The sequence below is a fragment of the Denticeps clupeoides genome, chromosome 11 (genome assembly GCF_900700375.1).
Source record: "Denticeps clupeoides chromosome 11, fDenClu1.1, whole genome shotgun sequence".
Classification (NCBI taxonomy): Eukaryota; Metazoa; Chordata; class Actinopteri; order Clupeiformes; family Denticipitidae; genus Denticeps; species Denticeps clupeoides.
Window position 1 is genome coordinate 9741162 of NC_041717.1, and position 24850 is coordinate 9766011.

Here is a 24850-nt window from a genome sequence, read left to right on the forward strand (position 1 = left end):
GGTCAAAATGCCTCACGTATAGTATAAATAGAGTAATAGTAGCCTAGGGTTCGAACCCCACTTACTACTATTGTGTCCCTGAGCAGTTATTCATTCGGATTTAAAACAAGACCAATCAGATTAGAAATGCGCAATATAATTTCCTGTTTTTAATGTAAACAGGATTTGCCAACTCATTTAAAGAAGTCCTAAGACTTTACAATGCCCCCTAGTGTTGGTTTGCATTATAAATTAAATCGTTCATGGACTAATGCTGTCCAGTAAGCAGCACCAACTGGTTGATCATTGATCTGGGAAACAGAAGTCAGCAGCAGAATGCCAACCCGAGGGCCAGCTTGTGATGTTTGGAGAAACAAGGCCTTCGACCAGTTTAAAATGGAACTCACCTTGAACATCCAAAACCAGTCAATCCATATGAAGTGTTCAGTAAGTTAAGAGTTTTTTCTTCATGTAGTTCAAAACATGATATCGCAAAATAACAACAAAAGATAAGCTAGATGTCCCTTCATTCACATATATTTTATTTCCATGTTGATGTCAATAGTTTAGAAGCTTTGCTTAAAATCGTCATATTTCTATTACAGTAACAGCAGTAATATACTGCTCTCTTCAACACATTTAAACAAGCATGATCTTTTCATCACTGATAGGCGCATGAATACCATCATTTACTGACTAATTTTTAAGTAAAAACAAAAAAAAAAAATCAAATCACAAACCTTTTCACATCCAATTTGGCAGTTTCATGTTAATGTCGAGTTGTTTCGAAGGAAAGTAGTGAAGTGAGAAAAGCACAAGTTACAGAATACAGAGACAGTTCATTTCTGCGATTCCTTCTTCACAGTTGGAAAGATAAATAATAAGAATACTGGTTTCTCATATTAGAGCTGGCAATAAAAACAGGTCCAACGAGAGCAGCCCAGATTTATGAAAAATGAGGTAAATACTTGTGTCTGAACACCAGAATAGGAAAAAACAAAAACAGGATAAAACAACGTCAAAAAACATTTCACACATGGCTCCCGAGGAACCTACAGTAGGTAGCGCAGTGAACATTTACAGATTGTAAGGGGGTGAAGCAGGGTGGCCATGCAAGAGAGAAAGAAAGACCGAGAGAGAGAGAGAGATGTTAAAATATACATAAATAAATAAAAAGAATCCACAGGCACAACATCAATTAGCAAGTTCAATCATCATAAAAGATGTGTGAACTTAATAACAGAGAGAGAGAGAAAATAATAATAATAATAATAATAATAATAATAAACAATACGACCCCTAAGACTGGCCGAGACAGTGAGACAGGGCAAGCATGCATGCGTAGAAACACAGCGCCAAAACTGAGTTCAACAACACCCACTGTACTGTACGACTACATCTACACCATACGAGGCCACACAGAGGTGAGCAGTGAGACAGACCGCCATCTACAACCAATCACCATGGTAACTGCCTGGGCTGTAGCCAGAGAGGAGCTGTCACAAAAAGAGGGAGGGAGAAGTGAGGATGATGAGTGAAGTGTGCTGATGAAGTGAGGGGGGGGAGGGACGATGTGGTGCTTACCGCGTCAGCCTCGCATGCCCGGCGCTCGCACACTTAAAGGGACAGTGCTTTAAGTGACAAACAAATCTTCTAAGTCGAACATAACCCATTGGTGACACACACATGAGCGCGCCCTACACATGAGAATGGCTGAAACATGAGGGGAAAAAAGAAACAGAAAGGGTGTGTGTATTTTTCACCGTGCCCTATGCACACGACGGGCATGGACACAAATCTAACCTAACAAGAATTGTTAAAGCTGAGGCCGACGGTCCAAAACACTGGGATCTACTGTAAAATCTACTCATGGCTGTGGTATGACAGCAAGCAGTCACTACACAAAGATATAAAGGCCCACTTATTAACACAAGAAAAAGGTTGGTTTTAAGAAAATAAATAAAAGAATGAAATGGTAATTAAATTATTGTATTTTTTTGCCTCTTGTGCGGTATTTGCTTCTGTCGACCAGAATGTGACAAGATTGGGTGTCTGGATTTGGGGTTGGGGAACTGAATTGCCTTTCAAATGGTCCTCAACTGTGTCGTCTCTCTGACTACAGTTTTTAGAGGAGGTTGTTTCTCGCAAGGATGCTTGCCCTGCCATTCCTGTGCCAGCCAAACTGTTTTAGGAATCTGCAAAAACAAAAAAAAAAAGAAAGAAAGAAAAGAAAAAAAGAACAGAACAGAAAGCACACAATACATGTTAGAGGTTATGCATCAGAAAGGTATTGTAAGACATTCACAATGTGACAATCATTAGGTTTTTGTTTGTCCGTGTAGCTCTAACCTGTACAAAGATCACAATGGCTGTCAGCGTACAAAAGCACTGAAAACGGCAGTCAGCATGTAGCATGTACAAAATATTTACACGTGTATGGAACTCCATTAGAAGGCATGACTTTTAGCTGATATGAAAGACAGTTTAACATTTTGAGGGAGTACTCAGTAGATCTCAGAAGTCATTGAATTTGTGTTTAAAGGACTGGGAGAAAAGCAGATTCTTGGTAATACAGTATTGCTTTGCCCTAGTAATAACAATCAATGAAAAGGTGTCCTACAGCAGACCCAGTCTAAATTTCTAAATTCTTAGCATGCCTTACTGGCCAGAACATAATTTATTTTTCTCACATCTGAAAACGTAGTGTGGTCTTATAATCCTTGTCAGGACAAAAAGCAGAATATCAAAATACTGTGTGCAAACTTTTGAGATCCACTGTATGCATGTATAAAACTGCACTACTCAAGAGAAACAAGTAATTTCAAAGAAATAAAAAAAAATACAAGTTTGGGGCATGCGTTATATTGACGGGGGAGGGCAGTGGATTTATCCTGCCACTTTTACAAAACTATTTAAAAGAAGCTGAAAAATCGGATCAGAAATGATAATGTGCAGTTTGTGAATTGTTAAAGGCCTTCATCTCACCACCACTGGACATCGCACTACATCAGATGAGATTAAAGTACTGTACAGTTGGTATGTCATGCTTTTCGGGCCAAAGTAACATGCAGGCAAAAAATCATGTTTGTCTTCAGAATGTTAAAAGCCTGGCAGTGGCAATTTGCGGCACATTCGCATGCTACTTTCACATACGTTAGCTGTACCTCTCTGAAACTTTTACTTGTTCCACTGGCTTTGACAGTCAGTGTGTCACGCCAACCATGTGCAATGTGCATACTGTACAGAACAATGGAGAAAAAGGTTTATTTGCTTGTCGACTTAATGCACAGCTTTTGCAATTATTGCTTCTTCAACACATGCAGTTACTACTGAAGCGTGATATATTCAAAAAAGGGAGCGTTGCTTCTGCCTACGTTTCTTTTCTCACTTGGAAAGCAGCCTCAAAATGAAAAGTAAATCAAGTTTACCTGAGTAAAATGCAACATACATCATGCATTCTTATTAATTTACTGTGGACCACATGGTTTTTATATATGTATAAAGCAAAATTAAAAAAATAACTGTAAAATATCTCTAAAGATCTAAAGTTCAATGCAGAGCTAATTCTCTATGTTAGAGACTAATGGGGAATAATAGAATAAACTTTATTCATCCATTATTTTACACTCTGATTCCTTGGTCTGTCAACAGCAGGGATCTGAATAGTTAATGTGAACAAATGCACCACTTTACAGCGCATCTGTCTATAACATTATATACTTTCTACTATGAAAGCCTACAAAAGCAGGAATGAAGTGGCATTTCATTTCAGCTCCAAATTCTATACACATTTTTCTTTTTTACAAAATGCCTAACAAGACATGCTGAGCATCCAGATGGCTGCTCCCACCTTAATTAAGAGTATCAACTCTTAATACAAATAATTGCTAAAGGCTTACATTCCAACCAAGTATTGGGAAGCAAAGCTTCCCAACTGGGCAAACCCCCAAGGAGGAAAAATCTGTTCACTTTCAATTTTTGCATCCCAATTTTTGGTTGCTAATGAATCCAGGGATTTATCAGTGAACAGCTTCAGGACAGTCCATGGCAGTATACTTTTATACCTTTCTGTACACAAAGACAGTTCCTTCATCTCTTCTCATATGATGAGTGAAACATTTAAGCATTAATTCGGCCATAAATACAGTCTAGTGTTGTGCATGGAGAATGTCATAAATACACATGGAAATTTTTGGATGTTCCCATGCAGGAAGCTGGCTGAAGGTTTCGACTTCCATAGCAACACCCACTGAATGGACATGTTTATATATATGTCATAGCACCTTTGGCGTTTGTGTCGAAATAGAGCTTGATGTAGGACGTCGGGACGTATCCCTCCTCATCCTCATTTCTGCGCACACGTGTCCACCCATCGCCCTTGTCTTCCTCTATCACATACAGCATCTCTCCTTCTGCCATAGAGATGGTGCCTTCGTTCTGACCTGTAGAATGGGACAGGAAGGTCATGACATCAGTGACACTGAATGACAATTTGCTATAATAGGTGTTAGCATTGAGAGCTAATAAAAAACACTGTGAACATGACATTTGCCATCTTATCAACTTGAGCATTATGAATACTGTGATATATTGAAAAAACAATTCTTCAAAAACATTTAAAAATTCACATTTACTCATTTAAAAATACAATTACTGGCATTGGTGGCCTAGTTGTTAAAGAAGCGGACTCATAACTTTACTTTACTTAGTGTTGTTTTCAAGTTAATTTCAATTAACCTTTATGATGGGACTGAAACGAGACGCGACACACATGCTGGTCATATGATGATAACTATAATGAAATATATCATGTAATATTGTTGACGAATAAACAATACAAAATAAAACTATTCTAAAATGTTGCCGATGAAAACGAAAAAAGGCATTATTTCTTCTGCTTTAATCCAATTATTATTATTATTATTATTATGCAGTATTTCTGTTTCCTGTGACTCCTATTGTAAACTTTTTTTTGCAATAAAGTGGAAAAGAAAACAGTATGTGTGGTTGAAAAACATGGGGAGAAATGCAGCCACAGGAATGGATGTAGAGTGTTCTAGAGTCTAAAAGGTAACAATAATATATCATTGAGATAACCTTGTTTTAATTGTGAAACTGGTTTGACTAAAAGAACATTTTGTTTTGTCTATTCTACTAGGTACTTGCACTATATTGACTGGGTTAAATAGAATTGCATTATTAAAAATTTTATTGTCTAAAACTAGAATGAAATATTCTTGCATAATTCTGACAAATAAAACAAAAATGCTCAGACTTTTAGTCGACTGAAACATGACTAGACTAAAATCAGTATGGATGTGACTAAGACTAATAAAAACTAAAATGACCTCTTGATGACCTCTTTGACAGGCTGCCAAAAACAACTATACTTGTAACCGAAGGATTGCGGGTTCAAATCCCCTTGCGCAAAGTACCGTCCTCACACACTGCTCCCCTACTCGCCTTTCATTTCTGCCCACTGCTAGACTAAGGGTGATGGGTTAAATGCAGAGGACACATTTCGTTGTGTGTCACTGCGTGCTGGACTATGCTCTGTATCATAGTGACAAAAAATAACTTACACTTCACATTTATATTAAATTAAATATATTTTCATTAACGTATATCTAATATGTACAAATGAAATGGTCTGCAAAAGCTGTAATGATGTAAAATCATTTGACATGGTGATATTACCTTCAAAAGGGTAGAGTGCTTTACACGTGCCAATGGTGGGCAAAGGGTCCTCATCATCAAACTCGTCGTCAAATTCTGTGCTTCGTGATTTGAACTGGTTTTCTGCACTGTGGTCTTCTGTGTAACTTCCATCTGGGCTACTCAAAAAGGAATACATACATAAATCTTTGTAATAGTATGCATCACTGCTTATATGCTTTATGACACTTTATGACAAAATAAAATGTATCATTTGTGCAGTATTAACACGGTCTGCACCGTGTGACATCAAGTGACATCACTTCACTTTATTAAAATGTCGACTGCATTTCACTACATGACCACTAGATGCCATCACTAACTAACAACTTGTGCCTTTGACACAACTACCTGAAATTTTACATGCACCGCCTTGTTTTTATACAGCTGGGTCTAGACCCTGGGTGCATTCTTTAATCTATACCTCTCTCTGTTCTGGGCGCAGCTGTTGCTAACAGGCGTGTTGCCCTGCGAGTCAAAATGGGCGCTCTGTCTCCTTTGTGGGTCGGTCTTCTCCAGTAACTTTCCCTCTACTTCAGCCAACCAGCTCTGTGGAGACAGCATCGGTGGGTAAAGGACTCAGCAAAAAAAATGGATAAAATGTGAGGTAGAAAGCAAAGACAAAGCCATGCTCTGCATGCAGAATGTACCTCAAATTTCTGCGCCTCCATCTGTAGCTTCTCTATGTTTTGACTGATCTCCTCTAGTCGTGGGTCCACACTGCTCGGATCGCCCATATGGGGATTCTTAAGATACACGTCTTTCATCTTAGTCAACGCATCCCTAGGGCACAGCGTGCATTAGAATTTTTCTGTACACTACTACAAGATGACCTATTTCATCCCAAATGGTCAGGATGCAGTGCTGTGAATAGCAGAACTTCATATACCTTTGATCCATCTCTTTCTGAAGGTCCTTGTTGATGTCATTGAGTTTGGCCTGCAATTTCTTCCTCCTCTGCTCAGGGGGTAGATGGCTGTAGTCCTCAGAGCCAGACCCCTGATGGGGGAATACAGAATGTATGAGAACATTCCACAATTAATAAAAATAAAAAAAAAACACTGCGTGCCATGGCCTGCCTATCAAATGCATTCAGGGAAACATGCGCAAGAACAAAATACACATATATCAACAGCAACTTGTACATTGCAATACCACCACATGGCAGCAATATATATCACTCTGGAAAAGAACAAAATGACATATTAATATCATGCTACATGCTTACCAGCTTGAGAGAAAGCTTCCCATTTGAGAAGACATGGGAGGAAAAAATACAGGTCAGGTACTTAGAAAAACAAATCTTATCTAGGTTGTAGCATTGGTTATAACAGGCACTGTCCCAATTTATGACATACACTACCTGTCTGGATGAACACACTTATTTACACACATTTTTTTTTACAATATTATAAAACTGAAGAACTATGAAATAAACTTTCTTATTATTCAGTCATGTTGATGAGCATCTCGTGAAGCGGCTTTTGATGATGTCAATATTGAACAAATCAGCCATGAAGGTAAAAAGAGGCGACTTTATACTGGAGAGTGAAGCCATTACAAGGCTTAAATAATACAGAATTTTTTAAATGGTTTGTTAATTGAATAATTCCATTGGGAAAACCCGGCTTCACTTACCCCTCGCCTCAAGCTCCGCAGGCTCTTGTGTTTGGAGGACATGAAGTCATTGATGCGCTGGGAGAAGGGCTCCTTTTGCTGCTGGGGGGACTGGGGACCGTTGGGCAGGGCAGAAGGAGAGGGGGAGGTGGGAGGGGGTGGCGGGGGCTGGCGGGGGGATGCTAGTAAAGACATAAGCTACAGGTGAGAGGGTAATGGAGAAGCATCATGAGGTGAGGTATGGAGATGAGACAAGAGGGAAGGGAACATTTCAGAAATCATCCAATAAAAATACAAAGAGCAAAACATAAACAACCCAAGAAAAAAAAAAGTTTTTAATGTTGTTAAGTTGTGGCCAGGTTGTAATTGATTCAGCTATGGGTAAACAGCCATTAACTAACCACTACACCATGGAGACAAAACAAAGTTATCACTAGCAATGGATGCATCAAAGAAGACAGTGGTCTTTTTAAAGTGACTGTTACATTTTACATTTACGGCATTTATCAGACGCCCTTATCCAGGGCGACTTACAATCAGTAGTTACAGGGACAGTCCCCCCCTGGAGCAACTTAGGGTTAAGTGTCTTGCTCAGGGACACAATGGTAGTAAGTGGGATTTGAACCTGGGTCTTCTGGTTCATCGGCGAGTGTGTTACCCTCTAGGCTTCCACCCTGTTGTGACTGTTCTTATAACTATTAAATCTTATAACTATTCTTATAACTTATAACTATTAAATCTGTTGTGGTCAAGACAAGTGAGGTCAAGGCAAATTCGGTTCGGTTTCCATTCATGCTGCGTCTTTCTCCCTGATCAAAAGATTTGCTCTGAACTGATATGGTTGTTGCAGACCGCTCATCGTTGTGTCCTTCGTCTGGTTGCCCACGGCCAGCAATGTTGCCCAAATTACTTTTTTCTGTGAAGTCCAAGTGAAAGTGAAAGGAACCAGAGATCATTTTAGGTGCGGTACCTAAATATCAGTAATATTCAGAGTCAGCTACATGAGAATGTGGGCCTAAAGGCATGATCGTTAATAAGGCAACTTATCATGCCGGCGATATATTTAGCTCTTTCCCCAAGTGATCGCAGCCCTATAGATTAATCGTGCTTGTGCCTGGAGAAAGCAAATATCTGGATGTAGCACAATTTCCCTCAGGTTAACATAGGAAAAAACAGAGAAAGTAGCTGAGCAACCCAAGCAAAGCACAGTATATACAGTAATATGATGATGATCTCCTAAACAGTATACATTTTATGTGAATTCTGTTCTAAAGTGCAATTAGGGTCGAACCTAGCAGGAGTTTGTTATGCTCTTGCCAAAATGACCCTCAGATAGCTGTCACTTATTGCAAACAGTGCAGCTAGAAACTGGAAGAGGAAATTCTGTGAAGCACTTTGAATGGCTGCTGTGTATGCAAATGCACTATTCAAACGTGGCATTCAAACTTCACTTTTTACCAAGAACAGAACCTTAAATCAACCTACTATCTCAAAAGTACAGTGCATTAGAGTGATTAGCATGAAATGCTTTAATTACAAATTTCATGATTCAGCAATATGGCAGCCAAGAAAGGGCCAAAAGTCACCTTTGAGAACATTTCAATTTGGCAGTTATGTGCAGACACTGCAAAAAGAAGCTGCAATGTCATAAAACACAACCTCCATGCTGGAGCATTGACAAATATGAGACCCAGCTCGGTCTGAGGCACCAAACATCATTGGTGTCACAGCCTACTTTTCTGTAGGGGTTACCTTGTTTCTCTTGATGAAAGGCCACAGTTTTCCCTTGCTTCTGCGCCGGCTCTCCCCCCGAGAGTTGAGGAAGCTGGACTCTGACACCGCCCTCCTCATGGACAGGCTGTAGTCCTCAAAGTCCACATCGCCAGGTGGCTCGAAACCTGATTTGTACGTTTCCACCACCTGCTTGGTGTCCTGTTCAGGTTAATAAGAGAAACAGATTTCAACACAACCGGGGAGACAAGCGCGTTTGACCTTCTCGGTCTTACATCATCATCACTCACTTATTCCTAATCAGGGTCGTGGCTTTGGGAGCCCATCCCGGAAACCATGGGCGCACCGGCCCACCAGAAGGCGCACCCAACCCTCCTCCACACACACTCACACCTACGGCCAGTCTAGTCTCAAATTCGTCCAGCGTGCATGCCTTTCGGATGGGGGAAGAAACCAGAGGACCCGGAAGAATCCCACACTAAAGAGGAGAACATGCTGGAGCCAGCTTTCAGACTTTCAGATGTGAGGCCACATCGTAAACCACTGAGCCACCCTGTGGCACATATCGTCACCAGAATTATTACACCTGTACAGCTCTGTTTTTCATGCATAATTGAAAGCTTTTCCAGTCATAAAAATATATCAATATTTTGTAAGTTAGCAAGGTAAGGTAAGCAAGCTCATTTTTATCTTACACATAAGTAACTCAATAGTTTTGCAGTCTCCTTATGCCAGTCTTCTTTTTTAGAGTTGCACACAAATTTCCCCAGGGTTTGATAAAAACCATGAGAGTTTTGCTGTATTTGTGACATGCTCCCATCATCGCAGAACAGGAAATAGTGAAACAGGAAAGGAGTCTAGTACATAGCGACCCTGCAAGATCCAGACTTGGCAAAATCAGTTTAAAAGTCTGTGACTCACCATGACATAATCTGTTGAGGCGGTGATTTTGTAAGGTGTGAGACTGCAATCTTTCAAAAATCTTTTCTATTCTTCTAATATGTATTTATTACAGTAAACAGAAGGATGACTAAATTAAGTGTCACGTTTAAAAGTCAGGACATTTTTTAAACAATTTAAATCTATATTTTATTGTAATGATTTCAATAATAATTGATATACTCTTTTATTAAATTCGAAGTCTGTCTCAACATGTAATTAAATAAGGCCTATTTCTATTAAAACTAATTAAGTCCTTTAAGTTTCAAATAAAATCAAATCAGCAAAGCTTAAAATCTCGTTGTGACCTTGTTAGTGTCCACACTCATATTTTCAATATTTGAAAATCCATCACATCAAAACCTTCATCTGCAATAATGGGTGGCTGCATGGCATGAACTCTGCAATGCGTAAGCCCGGCCGGACTAAATCCCTGGCTGTGTCAGTAAGCCATTCAAAATCTGCAACAAAAATGAACGTGTATGAGTCAATTAGTGGTGCCATCAAAATTAGACTTATGTGCTCCCTGTCCATCTGGCATATATGGCTTGGCCATCTTTTCCCCACGTGAGGAATAAAGGCAGGATTTAGCAGATCATCAGACCTATTTTCAGTCGCTCAGCTGTTTGCATCTGTGAATTATTCCTGGTAACCTGAGTGAATTTGCCTAGCAACAATCGCAGATTCATCACAGTAAAAAGAGAAAGTGGGCCACTGGTACAGAAACTCATCTTAGCGTTGTGAATATTTTGAAATACATTTGAAATCAGTGGTCTGAAGCCCTTTTTATGCCACAAACTAGTTTCATGTAAGACAATATTCCACAAATTGGCCTTCACACACATAATAAAGCATTCTAAAATGCATAAGAACTACAACTTACCATAACGCAACCATAAAGCCATTTAGTTAGCTATGGCAAGCTTGTGGGTTTAACTTGTCGAGTATAAAAACTATAACACAGATGTTTTAAACATACAGGAAAACCCCTGTCCACTCTGATAGTCAATAATTTGATTTTTTTCTGTGTACCCTGAGAGTCTGCGATCCAGTGCTTTAATTGTAAAAGATAATACACTGCTAAAAAAAATAAACGCAAAAAAGACATCCTAGATCTAAAAGGATGAAATTCTAATTAAATACTTTGTTCTTTACATAGTTGAACCTGCTGACAAAAAGAATCACATAAAAATGATCACTGGAAATCAAATTTATCAACCGATGGAGGTCTGGATTTGGACACTCAAATTAAAGTGGAAAAACACACTGATCCAACTTTGATATAATGTCCTTAAACAGTCAAAAGTGGGGCCTTCACTTGCCTGTATGACCTCCCTATAATGCCTGGACATGCTCCTGATGAGGTGGAGGATGGTCTCCTGAGGGATCTCCTCCCAGACCCGGACTAAGGAATCCATCAACTTTACCAATCTGGCCTGTCTCCTGGTAAGGCCTCCATGATCTAGATACTACGCTGACAGACACAGCAGACCTTCTTGCCGCATTGCATCCTGAATGAGCTGCACTACCTGAGCCACTTGTGTGGGTTTTAGACTTCGTCTTATGCTACTACTAGAGTGAAAACACCGCCAGCATTCAAATGTGACCAAAACATCCGCCAGAAAGCATAGGATCTGAGACGTGGTCTGTGGTCACCACCTGCAGAACCGCGCCTTGAATTGGGATGTCTTGCTAATTGGCTATAATTTCCACCTATTGTCTATCACATTTGCACAACAGCATTTGAAGTTGATTGTGAATCAGTCATGCTTTCTAAGTGGACAGTTTGATTTCACAGAAGTGTGACTGATTTGGAGTTACATTGTGTTGTTTAAGGGTTCCCTTTATGTGGTGATTATGCAGTGTATATTCAGTATTATGCATCCATCCCATCGATCTAAGCAATGAACCAAACTATTACACAAATAAACCAAGGAAATGAAAAGTAAATCTCTTACCATTTTGGGGTCAATGGACTCTGCCGCTTTGTTCATGCCATCTAAGCACTTGCTGATGATGGGCAACACTTTGCGGTCAACTTCAGCATACGACCTCATGGAGTCTCCTACTCTCTCGATCCTCCTCTCCTCCATCTCCTGTATCCTCTGCATCAGGGAACAGACACCCAGAGATGATTTGTTGACTATAGCTCACAGGAAGGGGTGCAGCGGGTCATCAATAACAGTCCCGGTTACCTGGAAAATGATGGGGATGAGGGTGTAGTAGTGCTCATTCTGGTCCTTGTTGAACTTCTTCAGGCAGGCCAGGTACTCGTTTTTGCTCTCTGTTGCTACCTGGTGTCTCAGCTGAGCCTGCTGCCTTGCCTGGACACAGTGACATGGCATGAAAATGCACCAAATCTGAACTAATACATACAGACCGGCACACGTTCACAAATAGCGCAACTTTCACCAGACCATTAAACCCATTAGCAGCTTTAATTTTCAAGACAAAAAAGTTGATGAAAATCGACAAAAAAAGAAATCAAATTTATTATAATATTTCTGTAGTATTGTGATGCCTATGATGACAATGACCTTTAAAATTAGATAACTTTGGCTTTCTTTAATTTATTTATTTTATGGTGCCCCCTAATAAAGTGAAACAAAAAGGCGCATTTGTGGTCTGTTTAAAGAAGATAATAAATGTTCTCAAAATGCTTATGCTTATGTACAAACTGGTGATGTATAAACTCTCTGTGAGCATGTTTTGGCTGATTTTTATCACAGTTTTACATATCAAAGCTGAACAACCCCAATGCTGATGAACCCCAGGGCTACTAAACTAGTAATCTTATGCCAAGCACAAACACTTCAGGGCTTTTTAAATGTACAGCAGCACATGAAACATTAAATAATCCCTCTCAGATCTGCTCACCATTACCCCGGGGGTGGCATGAATATTACATAATCATGGCATCACGTGAGTTCAGCACAGTTCAGAACACACAGAACACACACAACAGCTGTGGATAGCACACAGAAACAAAGAGAGGGAGGGGAGGAAACAAAGTTACTTCACGGTACACAGTGCAGAAGACGTGTGGCTAGAAATGTGGCTATAATCAACCAAAGAGATGCACAGAATGATATACGAGCTCTTGTGCAGGAGTTCCCCTCCTGAGTGCATGCTGTCCTTAAATGAGCACCACGACAGAGCATGGACACAAGACGAGACAGGACCACTTTTTCACACGTGGGTATGATGGACAAAACAATAACCAACTATTTGTTGAAAAAAAAAAAAATTGTTTTTCATTTGCCTGACTCACAAGCTCTGAACTTTTTTTGGCTTTTATTGTTACTGTACAGAGAATATTTAGCCTGTACAATTAAGTAAGCAAATATTGTGAATAAAAAAAGAAAAAAACATGACACCGCACAAATAAAATAACTTTGTTTATGTCTATGGGTGAACGCTGGTTGGATTAACAAGTACCCACGGGCAAAGATTAAATGTGACGCTTCGTAAACCTACCTTCAGTGAACACCGCTTCAAGACATGTTAGAAAACAAGAACAGATTGGGTTAGTTTCAGAGCACTAAAAAGGTCTGGCTTCTCTTTTTCTGTCCGCCAAAACTATCAAACTGCTAAAAATTCCAATGCAATTTACATTTCAATATGATGAAAATTTTTACTTACGTTTTATTGTAATACATACTAAAATTGTGTCAGTATTTTGGAGGACTACAAAATGCATTATGAATTATTATCCTAATTTTTTTTTTTTTTTATCTTAAGACTGACTTGGACATCATTTTGACTTTAATTTAGAAGAAATTCCAGGACTGAAGTCCTTCACTTGACAACTATGATCAAGACCATGAAACGTGAATTATTAACCAACTCCTGCAAGAGTGAAAAATCTTCTCGACCCGAAGTCCTGTCATTAACAAAACACGGGGTTAGGGTTCCTACTCCTTCTACACTGCCAGCGTGGAGCTGTTTGAGTGCAGGTGACATGTAGGGATAATGCAGCTGTGGTGCTGCGTTATTCTAATGCGACGTTTTCAGTAGGTCACTACCATGCTCATCATTCTGCACATCGCAAGTTGGTTGTAACTGCATATTGAACATAGCGCTGTTGTTCAAAGTACAGCCTAGTTGGCATTGCAACAAAACAACTATAGGAGCCAGTGATGAATGTTGTTAAAGACAGGGAAGCTTTGGCAAAGGTAAGCAGGACCGAGGTTGTGGCGGCCAAAAGCTCTCAACAGTCCCCATGAGCCAGGGGGGCGGGTTCAAGGCTGCACCATACACCACATACGTGTGTATGTGGTGCCGTGAAAGACCTTTATGGCCTTCAGCACCACTTACCTTCTCCACATCCGCTTTAGTCACGTTAATATCGGCATCCATCTTTTCGTAGTAGTGCTGCGCCCGGTCCGCCTCTTTGCAGTCACGCTCAAACCTCCGCTTGCTCTGCGGAGAGAACGGGATTCCACACACTGGGTAAATGGCAAGTTTTACATCTTTCCGATGACGCGTTCAAGAGAAAGGGAATCAGTTACCCCGTGTTCTGTTCATTTGGTGGAATTTTTAATCCTGTCAGCAGCTGTAATGAGCTCTGAACCAGGACACTCACCGACTCCAGCTGTTTCCAGGAATTCTCCATATGTTGCTGCGCCCTGCGGCCATCGTGGAAGTGCTTGTGGACAAAAATGGAGGACAAGCATAATACAAGATTAGTGTCTTCTGTTTCATTAGTTTTTTTGTCCCTCTGTTTGCTACAAGAATCCTTCAAAATCTATTCCTGTTCAATTCATAACAGTTTCTAAAAGATGAAAAATGTCGTTGATATATAATTTTTTTAAAATATTTTTATCAATATTTTCCAATTAATCAAGATGACCTTCCATTTAATCCTGCTTTGGGATATAAAGTCTGTATTTTAAGGCTAATGGGTCTTTAAAATGTCAACCATCAGTTCTGAAAAAAGCAGTAGCCTACCGCGTAACAGGGTTAAGCAAGACACTTAACCCTGAGTGTCTCCAGGGGGACTGTCCCTGTAACTACTGATTGTAAGTCGCTCTGTATAAAGGCGTCTGATAAATGCCATAAATGTAAAATGTATAAAAAGTCTTATGAATTTATTGGTATCGGTTACACGGCACAGCCTAGTACAGCCTAGTCAGAACAGTTCTGAAAAATCATGTGAAAAGAAAAATAAATGACTAAATAAATGCCTCATGATATGAACTGGCCACGCATCATACTGTTTTCTGTTCTCACAAACACTAAATTTGTCTGTGAATTTCTTTATGATCGTTATAATCATCATGATGAAAAATCAATCACACATAGGAAATCTCTTAATAAATGATGCTGATGGGAAGCACAAAAACTGTGTGTATGACAACAAAAATTTGATGAGACTTTGCATGGCATGGAAGCCCACCGACACATTAGAAGGAAAGGGGGCGGCATTCTTTCATAGGCGCTGTTCTACATTCCCTCTCTATGCTACTGCCATATTACTTCCAGCCACCAGATTCAGACAGAGGCCTGGTGCCCTTATCAAAGCGCCTGCAGCACGGAGGGGAGCAGCGGGGTGAGGGGCCACCCTCTTGTACACCACTGACCTGGATTCTTGACCCAGTTTTGTCCCCAGATTGATGGGACAATCTTGTGTTAAACCACAAACACAGATAAATGAGATATTTCTCTCCTTATCCTTTCATTTTTATAAAAGCTGAAATAAAAAAAAAAAGTCTGCTATTGGAATTATGTCCGGCCTAGCTCTTTCGTTCTTTTTTTCAGCACGGCCCCTAAAGGATTTGATTCCATTTAAAATTAATCTCTTGTGACCGTCTCTGTAAAGCACAATCTTACAGCAGGTCTCGTCCGTGTCTATCGTAAGAGCTATTTTTCAGCGAGTGCCACCAGGAAATGGCGCTTTACCGACTTCCTCTCCGCCTTCAGCTCCTGGATGTAGCGTGTCAGCTCTGAAATGATCTGTGTGTTGAGGTTTTCCGCGATGACCTCATGCTGCCCTGCGTAGTCATTCAGCTCGTTCAGGGTCATCAGAAACGCCCGAGAGGAAGAGTATCTGTGCAGAGGCGACACACACATTCTCAGCACATTACGCAGAAAAACTGATAACTGCGAGAGGTTTAGCTTTTCAGGGCACAAAAAACATTGATATAAAGCAGCATTTTGTATCAGAATAATAACACAAGACCAGGACTTCAATTGGGGAACTTCACCTCAATAATAAGAACAACAACAATGACTATAATAATATTGTGTCGGCCAGAATCAATTTTTTTTCTTCACAAAATATATCCGGTGTTGTCTTACATTCTCAATCTACATAAAAAAAAACATGGTATGTTAAATACAATACGATTACATCATTATATTATTTGGGCCGTAAGTAATAATAATACAGTATTATTGTATCTAGTGTAAAATAACGTACTTGTATTCTTCTTCTTCTCGTGAACTCTTCTTGGGCTGATATTTCTTGGACAGATTTCTGTGGTGGGAAAAAAAAATACGAAGCAGATTATTTTTCAAAACTAAAGAAATTATGCTAAGTTGGTCCGGTCATAAATAATAACCAGCTAACAGAGTATTAAGGCTCTAAAATGTTTAATGAATTCAACCAACAAATGTTGGACATAGCTGTTCATTAATCAGTGTTCATTGCTGTGCCTTTACTACAACTGATCGGCTGCCGAATCCAAATTCTCTTTGGCGCTCAGACCCCGCAGTACCCTCCCCGGAGCCTGGCGTGTTGCTAGGCAGATCACCATCTTGCTGCTGGTCGTCTGATCGCACCGTTACCGCATCTCGCCGCCGACGTCAGGCACAGCAAATGCCCCTGGCGTCTCAGCCAATTACTCGCGACGCCGCGACGCAGGACAGACAATGGCGGCGCTGAATAATTAGGCGCACTATCGGGCCACCGGCCCCTTGTGGTCTCTACAAAAGCTTTGCATTAGCAATGCTAACACACAGACAATTATGGGATTAGAAACAGCTAAGTGAATTTTAAACGCTCCCTACAGTTCGACCGTACGTGAATATGGGAAAGCAGGCAACATGGACTCGGACTATTTTACAAAATGATGACAAAATAGCACGCCTGCCGTGACGAGGTGGAACAAGAGGACATTCTTTTCTCTGTGCGGATGATGCGGACACTGGCAACAAGCTAAAGGGCTGGATGTGATGCTAATATTGAGCGCTTGAGTTTACTGCGTTTTTTTGGCACATGTATAGAACTCGTCTTGTAGGAACACTTCTATCCACCAACACGCAGTGATAACTATTAATAAAAGTAATTAGTAATAACTGAGCTGCTCCCCGGGCGCCTGTCATGGCTGCCCACTGCTCACTCAGGGTGGTGGTGGTTAAAAGCAGAGGACACGTTTCGTTGTCTCACCGTGTGCTGTGCTGCAGTGTTTCACAATGACAATCACTTCACTTTCACATTCTTTCACTTTCATTCTCCATCGGACTATGCAACATTCCTCCACCGTAAACGTCAAACAGACAACACAACTAACATAACAATATGGGGAGAAAATTGCATGTGGACCTTCAAGAAACCTTCAAGAAGCTTGTACATAAAGCATAATAAACTGCTGTAGAATCAGGACGTAATACTGAATGAAGTATATACATTTGGCCTGGATAAGAATAAGCATTAGCAGCACGCTAGCTCTGATGCTGTAAACAGCGCTGGTCTAACGGGACCCATTCAAATCCCCACTGAGGTGCCACTGGGCATGGGTACCGTCCCCACACACTGTCCCCCGGGCGCCGTCCATGCATCGATGTCAGAGGCACAAGTCAAGAGGTGCGTTTGCTTTTTCGCATCTCGCTCCACGATGGAAGGTCAGATATCCTACTAAACACCCAAAGACGTAATGGAAGTGCGACGTGCGCCGCTGAACCTCGACGATCCGAGCCGGCAGGAGGATTATTGTTGACCGCGCTGACGTGCGTGAGGAAGAGGAAGTTGTGGAGGGTGCTGTTGGGAGCGTGGAGCTCCCAAACACTTCCAAGAACTGGTCAGCGTGAATTATTATCACCAAAGCGCACTAACAGTAAGCAACAACCATATGTATTATATTACATATCTATATGTAATATAATTTCTATATATCACATCATATCATATATATATTTTTTTTGGAGAGAACGTAAGGAGGACAGCTTCAGATGGAGTTGTAAAATGAAGGCTGAGACTGTGCATGCAAAGACGAAGTCATGTCCACTTGACTTAATAGATGAAGGAGCCGATCTGAAGAAATCTGAATTCATTAATGGCCTAGATCTGGCGCGTGTAAATGACGCCACAGACACCTACTCACCTGATTTGTTTAGCGTAGCTGAGCTCGATCTCGGACCTCTCTTTTACGAACTTGGTGTACCGCTCCACGAACTCAATGCCCCACTGCGTGTGCTTCTCCAAGTTGTCAAACTGATCCTGTGCAACATATATAAAAAATAAACTTACACGCCTATATAAAACACAGACTGGTACAGTAATTTGCTTCCGATTCAAGCCGAGTTAATGGTCAGAGATTTCAAGGCACTCGGACAAGGAAATTTGTTCGAATTCATAAGACTGGGAATTTTCTCTATTCTTGCAGAGAAGTAAAATGGAACGAAGTACAAAAACCCAAATGTCCTTTAGCAGGCTTTTATGCTGACACAATTAAAGAATAGAAAGTTCTGTACGCTATGAGGAAAAGCTTAATAATTGAGTAATAAGCAGATCTCATTTTCTATTAAATGCTTCAGTTATGGACACAACACTGTGAGTTAGTCAGTTTTACCCGTGACTAGGGTTGCAAAATTCCCAGAATTTTCAAAGATGGAAACTTTCCATTGGAACAAACAGGAATTAATGGGAATAAATGGGAATTAACAGGAATTTATGGGAATAAACTGGGAATTTTCAAAATTGAAGGTTGGCTCTTCTTATGGAACTTAAATATATTTGAGCAAAGTATATTTTAGCATAATATTGACAAAAAAAAAAACAAATGCAATTCAAATACACTTGAATATCCATGCCATTCCTTAATCACATGTACAGAGCACATGCTTGCTGCATGGCTATTGAGACCACCTACTGGCACTGTGCATGCCTCCATCACATGTACACATGGACCACACATTTGAGCCTGTGGACTTAACAAGTGAGGTAAGTTGGTGGGAAAGAGTATCTAGCAGTCAGAAAATCCTCAAACCTATTGCAGCAGCAATAGCAAAGATAGAGGGGGATGGTGCCATCTTGTCAGATGTCCAGTGCCTTTTTGCAGAACTCAAAGAAGAAATCCAGACAATTCTGCCCACTTCCCTACTACTGAAAGCAGTGGTCAAGTCATTGGAACAGCAGAGGGAGTTCTGCATGAAGCCAGTGCATGCAGAAGCACACATGCTGGACCCCAAATATGACAAGGGCATACTGTCTGGGGAAGAGATCAATGGTGCCTATGCGGTCATTACAGCCATGTCTGACCACCTGGGTCTCGATAAAGGCAAAGTTCTAGGCAGTTTGGCAAAGTATCGAACAAAGCAAGGCCTTTGGAAAGGGGATGGAATATAGCAGTCATGCCAGCACATATCTGCAGCCACCTGGTGGAAGGGACAATGTGAATCTGAGGCCCTTGCACCTGTAGCCTCCATCCTCCTCCAAATCCCACCATCATCAGCCGCCTCCGAGCGCAACTGGTCACTGTTTGGGAACACCCACACAAAGGTTCGCAACAGGCTCACAAATGTGAGCGTGGAAAAGCTGGTCGGCATTCCGGCAAACCTACGGCTCTTTGAGCCTGACACAGAGCCATCCTCAACAAGGCTGGAAAGTGACACTGAGGAGGAAGACTCAGAGTTGGATGCTGAGGAAGTGGACATGTTGTTGGATGATGATGAGGTCCAGGAAGAGTCTATTGACTGAGCAAAAATGAGAAAAGAGGATTGCTTGAAGGAAGATTTGCATGTTTAATAGGACGTTTTGGAGGATAAGTGGCATTTTTCATTTAACCTTTTGAATGGGACTTTGTGGAGATTTTTGAACAGGGGACATTTTTGAATGAGCGGGGTTAGGGGATGAATTGAACTCAACATTTCTGTTTTTATTCATCCATGAAACAAGTTATTGAAACGTGTTCTATTCTACTGTACTTACAAATAAATCTGTTGAAATATCTGTTGAAATCATTTTGCATGGAGGTTTTCTTATGATTTCTGTTTATATTTATGCTTGGAAATAATATATTCCCAGTTAGTTCTCCTTAATTCCCATTAATTTCCAAAATTCCCAAGCTTAACTTACCATGGAAATTTACCGGAAACTTTTCGGAAATTTACTGGAAATTTTCCGCCCCTTTGCAACTCTACCCGTGACACGTATTTGTAATGTCACTTATCACAACAGCATTAACCCCTTAACCCTCCAGGTATCAGTACAATCAACACACACACTCACACACACACACACACACACACACACACTTCTTATTACTCAGTAGCTACGCACTATTAATCCCGAACATGCCTAGGCCTGCCAGAGTGCTTTAGGAGTTTCAATATATAATTTATTTGTTCGTTGGCTTTATATAAGAGTGCTACAGACCACACTCTGAGCCTCATGCACTCGTCCTAATGACAACTGAAACTCCGATTGAGGCGGACAAGTGAAATACGAGTCCAACAGCAAGGCAAGAGCAAACACCAGCAGGACGCCGGCCGCTGGCAGGGGGTGTACATGTATAATTCTGCGGCGAACTGCTGGTATTAACCAAGTAGGAGCTTCTCAAAAGGCCACAGGAACATCAGGGCAACGGAAGCAGGCACGGCCCACGCTTTCTTCATTTCTCCATTTCGTTCATTCATCGCCCTTATCCAGAGCAATTTACAGTCAGTAGTGACAGGGACACTCAGGGTTAAGTGTCTTGCTCAGGGACACGATGGTAGTAAGTGGGGTTTGAACCTGGGTCTTCTGGTTCATAGGCGAGTCAATTTCTCATTTCTTATAAAAAAGATGCAATGAAAAGATCAGCGACCTCATCAACGGCAACTCATAATTCTGGACCTTTGTGCATTATGGAATACTGTAATTAAAAATGTGTCCATATGTCCTAAATGTGAACGAACGTGATCGGCAGCGGCATTAAAAACAGAGGGATTTGATCTTTTAACCAGTCCGTGTAAATCTGGATTAAACTCTGCGTTTGCAGGCCACGGGAATCTCGATCCGCCGTGTATTCGCGTACCGAAAGGCCCACGATTACGAACGACCGCTCCAAATCCACCGTGGGCCACTGAGAAAACGAACCTTTGTGTACTTGCGCGTAGAAAAGGACGCGACTTCGTGACAGACGGCCGGTCGGACGGCGTGACGTGACCCCACGCACGGACACGTGCGTCCCGGGCGCCACGGCTAAAACAACAAGGATAAGTGACGACGTCCTCGTCTCCATCTTCATCTTCACGCACCCCGTCCCTCAGCCGGGCGACGCGTGTAAAAAAAAAACACGGCGCTAGCCTCGACTCGGGCTAGCCGGCCACAGATTTCCACTCGGCTAATCTTAATTCCACGACGGGAAAGAAAAAAAAAAAAAAAAAGACGCGCGGAAATGGAGCGGAGTCGGCGTCGACGTACCCACAGCTCCGTGCCCCAGCTGCAGCTCATGCTCTCCCGACAGTTCCTCCTCAGCGTCAGCAGTCCCCGGCCGGGATCCATGCGTCCAGGCTTCGCCCGTGCGGGCTGCTGCTAGCGGGATGATCTCGCACCTCAGAGCCTCATGGACGGATGCTCGGAGCCTCTTTTGTTCCGGCCGCGAACGTCGGCTTCACCTCTGCATGGCCGCGCCGCGCCGCGCCGGAGCCGCTTCCTTTAAAAACCGAGCGATTTATTTTTCTAATTTAACGCCAAAAAAAAAAACAAAAAAAAGGCTCTTTAAAAGGTCGCGGACGGCAGGCGAGCCTCCTCCTTCCTGCAGGGCGGTCGGCCGGCGTGTGCGGTGGCGGCGCGGGGTGGGAGGGACGCGGGCTCAGTCAGGTGCGACCGCCGGGGGAGGGGCCCGTCCGTCCGTCCGTCCGTCCCCGCTCGAACCACCGCGCAGAGCCCCGCAAAGCAGCTGCCGGCCGGTTTACAGTATTAACCCGGACGTTTTATCACACATAGTCATGCTGCGTGTGCGTGTGTATGTATATAATATAAATATAATGTATTACTAATTACTGTTACATTAATTACTAATGCATTACAAATACATTAAGGAAATACATTAAGGATGATGAAGGCATGGACGTTTATCCCGATCCAGACTGCGTTTATGTCATTGTTTTTCAATAGCAGGTGAATTCCACACGAGCAAAAGAGCGACACCGTGTGGTCTAGTGGCGCTAATGCAAATTTCATCCGACGTTTACATTTACAGCGTTTATCCAGAGCGCCTTACGATCAGTAGTGACAGGGACAGTCCCCCCCTCGAGACACTCAGGTATAAGTGACACAATTCAGGGACACAATGGTAAGTAAGAGGGGTTTGAACCTGGGTCTTCTGGTTCATGGGTGAGTGTGAGTACTAGCACCCATGACAGGTGCTCGATGTTCAATTGAAAGTGGAGTGATTGTCATTGTGAAACACTGCAGCACAGCACACGGTGACACAACGAAATGTGTCCTCAGTTTTTAATCATCACCCTTGGTGAGCAGTGGGCAGCCATGGCAGGCGCCCGGGGAGCAGTGTGTGGGGACGGTGCTTTCAATTTTTTGCAATTAAAACTAATTATTTTTTATCACAACAGTAGTCTCACTTTGCAGATGAACTCTAATTCACTTAATACGTGAATAAGTAAATAAATGTTCTGTGCAGATAGTTTAGATCTACCAAACATTGTTTAATCATGTTTAAAACACTGGAAATGGTAGGAGTCCCTTTGGAATCTCATTGCTCCTCGAATAAATTCATCCTCTTAATTAAACGTTTTTTGCAAAGTTTAGTAATGGTCAGTTGTTATAACCCCGACTCACAGAACAGGCAGACTGTCACAAGGCCATACACCAAAAATGAACACGTCTAACATATTTGCAGTGTCTCACAATGTCAATCACTTCACTTTCAAACGAAACAACTATGGAGATCATTACAATGACTAAAATTAGGTTAAGATCTGTCCAGTGCATTACTTAAACCTGGGAGGGTTATCAAAGCATTAACTTTGCTGCCTTTTTTAGAAGGTAATGGTTCATATCTCAAAAAAGTTCATGTGACCTGATAAATACAGATTGGTCCTGTTCCTCCGTGATGGGCACATCAAAGGAGATATAGTTATACAGCCATCATGTATATTTCCTACTGTACAAGTTGGTGGAGGCAGTGTCTGTGGTCTGTGGTTGCTTCAGCTGGGTCAGGTCTGGGATGACCAACACCATGTGGCAATAAAATAGTCAGTCAGTTGACTGCCCGAATATGCTGAACGACACGGTCATAGTTCAAGACAACAACACCAGGATTCATCCGGATCTGGCTGTGAAAAAACGGATCCGGGAGCATGAGATGTCATTTCCACACGTGGACTGTCCTAAGAAGAAACCACTGACTTCACACAGTGGCCTGACTCCCCCATCCTCAACCCAAAATCTGGACAAAAGAATTCCACAGTGACCATAGGCTAATCAAAGATAAATCTTTTTTTTTATTATTATTATTGAGATGAGATTAAACTTGTCACCAGCAGAGAGTATAATCTCACTCATCACAATTTGTAGAAAAATTTCTTATTTATTTTGCATGTATAATAAGGACTTGCATAATGCTTCCCTGTTAGTGTGTAGGGTACAACAAGGCGAAGAGTGAAATCGGTATTGATTTTATGGTCCTATGCAACTTTACTCTCTGCCTTACTAGTTTTAATTTGTAAATTCCCAACTTATGGGACTAATAAATGATCATCTGTGAGTGGTGTGTATTGAATGGTAGATTGTGTTTAAGCAGCATCAAGTGTTGTGTCATCATTTGCTTAATCAGGTGGTCAATCAGTGATAGTTTTGGGTTCCCCTGAGGTGTAAGTTAGGGGGCAGGACGTAGGGATATAGACTGTGTAGCAGTGGTGGCAGTGGTAAAATAATCCATGTGAGGAAATGACCTAACCAAGTGATCTTGTGTAGAGGGGAAAGGGAGAGGACCTAGTACTGAGCCTTGAGGGACACCAGTGGAGAGTCTACGTGAGGCAGAGGTGGATCCTTTCCAAGTCAGTAGGAAGCAAACCACTGCCATGCCGACGACATAGCTAATCTTTCTTTCCAAAATCTCTGCATGTCTAACCGACTTCTCATTTTGGAAGGCAGCCCATCACCTCAAACTCAATCCCACCAATACTGAACTAATATTCATTCCAGCAGATTCTTCACCACATCAAGATCCTGCTATTTACCTGGACAAATCATAGCTCTTCTACAACAGGAGTAACAATAGACAACCAACTCTCCTTCTCGATTCACATCAGCAATCTTTCCCGCTCATGTAGATTCCTTCTCTACAATATCAGACGAATCCGCCCTTATCTGTCAACACAGGCCACCCAGATACTGGTTCAGTCTTTAGTAATCTCACGACTGGACTACTGTAACTCCCTTCTAGCTGGTCTACCTCTAGGTACCATCCGACCTCTACAAATAATACAAAATGCAGCAGTACGACTGATCTTCAACCTTCCCAAATTCTCCCACACCGCCCCTCTGCTACGTTCCCTCCACTGGCTCCCAGTAGCTGCACGCATCAGGTTCAAAATACTGATCCTGGCCTACAAAGCCAAACATGGAGTAGCACCATCCTACCTCACAGCCCTTATTACACCTCGCACTGCACCTCGTATACTCCGAGCCTCCAGTACTGCT

The 24850-nt window shown here is 41.7% G+C and overlaps 1 protein-coding gene across 8 annotated transcripts; it reads right to left on the minus strand.

Annotated features, from left to right (window-relative positions):
- Positions 1 to 498: 498 nt before the first annotated feature.
- On the minus strand, positions 499 to 22028 carry fnbp1a (formin binding protein 1a). Of its 8 annotated transcripts, XM_028995988.1 has the most exons (19): positions 21608 to 22019; positions 18306 to 18421; positions 16403 to 16459; positions 15883 to 16030; positions 14567 to 14629; positions 14299 to 14403; positions 13459 to 13473; positions 12177 to 12305; positions 11940 to 12086; positions 9064 to 9243; positions 7333 to 7509; positions 6923 to 6937; positions 6584 to 6693; positions 6345 to 6477; positions 6119 to 6243; positions 5677 to 5816; positions 4263 to 4421; positions 3144 to 3216; positions 499 to 2174 (listed from the first exon to the last, which is right to left on the minus strand). In XM_028995988.1, exons 1-18 carry the CDS (start codon positions 21686 to 21688, stop codon positions 3182 to 3184), a joined length of 1935 nt encoding a protein of 644 aa, XP_028851821.1. In that variant the 5' UTR covers positions 21689 to 22019; the 3' UTR covers positions 499 to 2174; positions 3144 to 3181. The 8 variants fall into 8 exon arrangements, with proteins under 8 accessions (XP_028851821.1, XP_028851827.1, XP_028851824.1 ...); XM_028995994.1 differs by lacking the exon at positions 3144 to 3216 and having other exon boundaries at positions 21608 to 22011; XM_028995989.1 differs by lacking the exon at positions 499 to 2174 and having other exon boundaries at positions 2201 to 3216; positions 5677 to 5813; positions 21608 to 22007.
- Positions 22029 to 24850: the final 2822 nt, after the last annotated feature.

Excerpts from the sequence above, each read along its gene's own strand:
- fnbp1a (XM_028995988.1), bottom strand. The coding sequence starts at position 21,688 with ATGGATCCCGGCCGGGGACTGCTGACGCTGAGGAGGAACTGTCGGGAG. Across the intron at positions 6,244-6,344 it reads TGGAGGCGCAGAAATTTGAG|AGCTGGTTGGCTGAAGTAGA; the intron begins GTACATTCTGCA and ends CTGTCTCCACAG. Across the intron at positions 3,217-4,262 it reads TTTCGACACAAACGCCAAAG|TATGCACATTGCACATGGTT; the intron begins GTGCTATGACAT and ends TGTTCTGTACAG.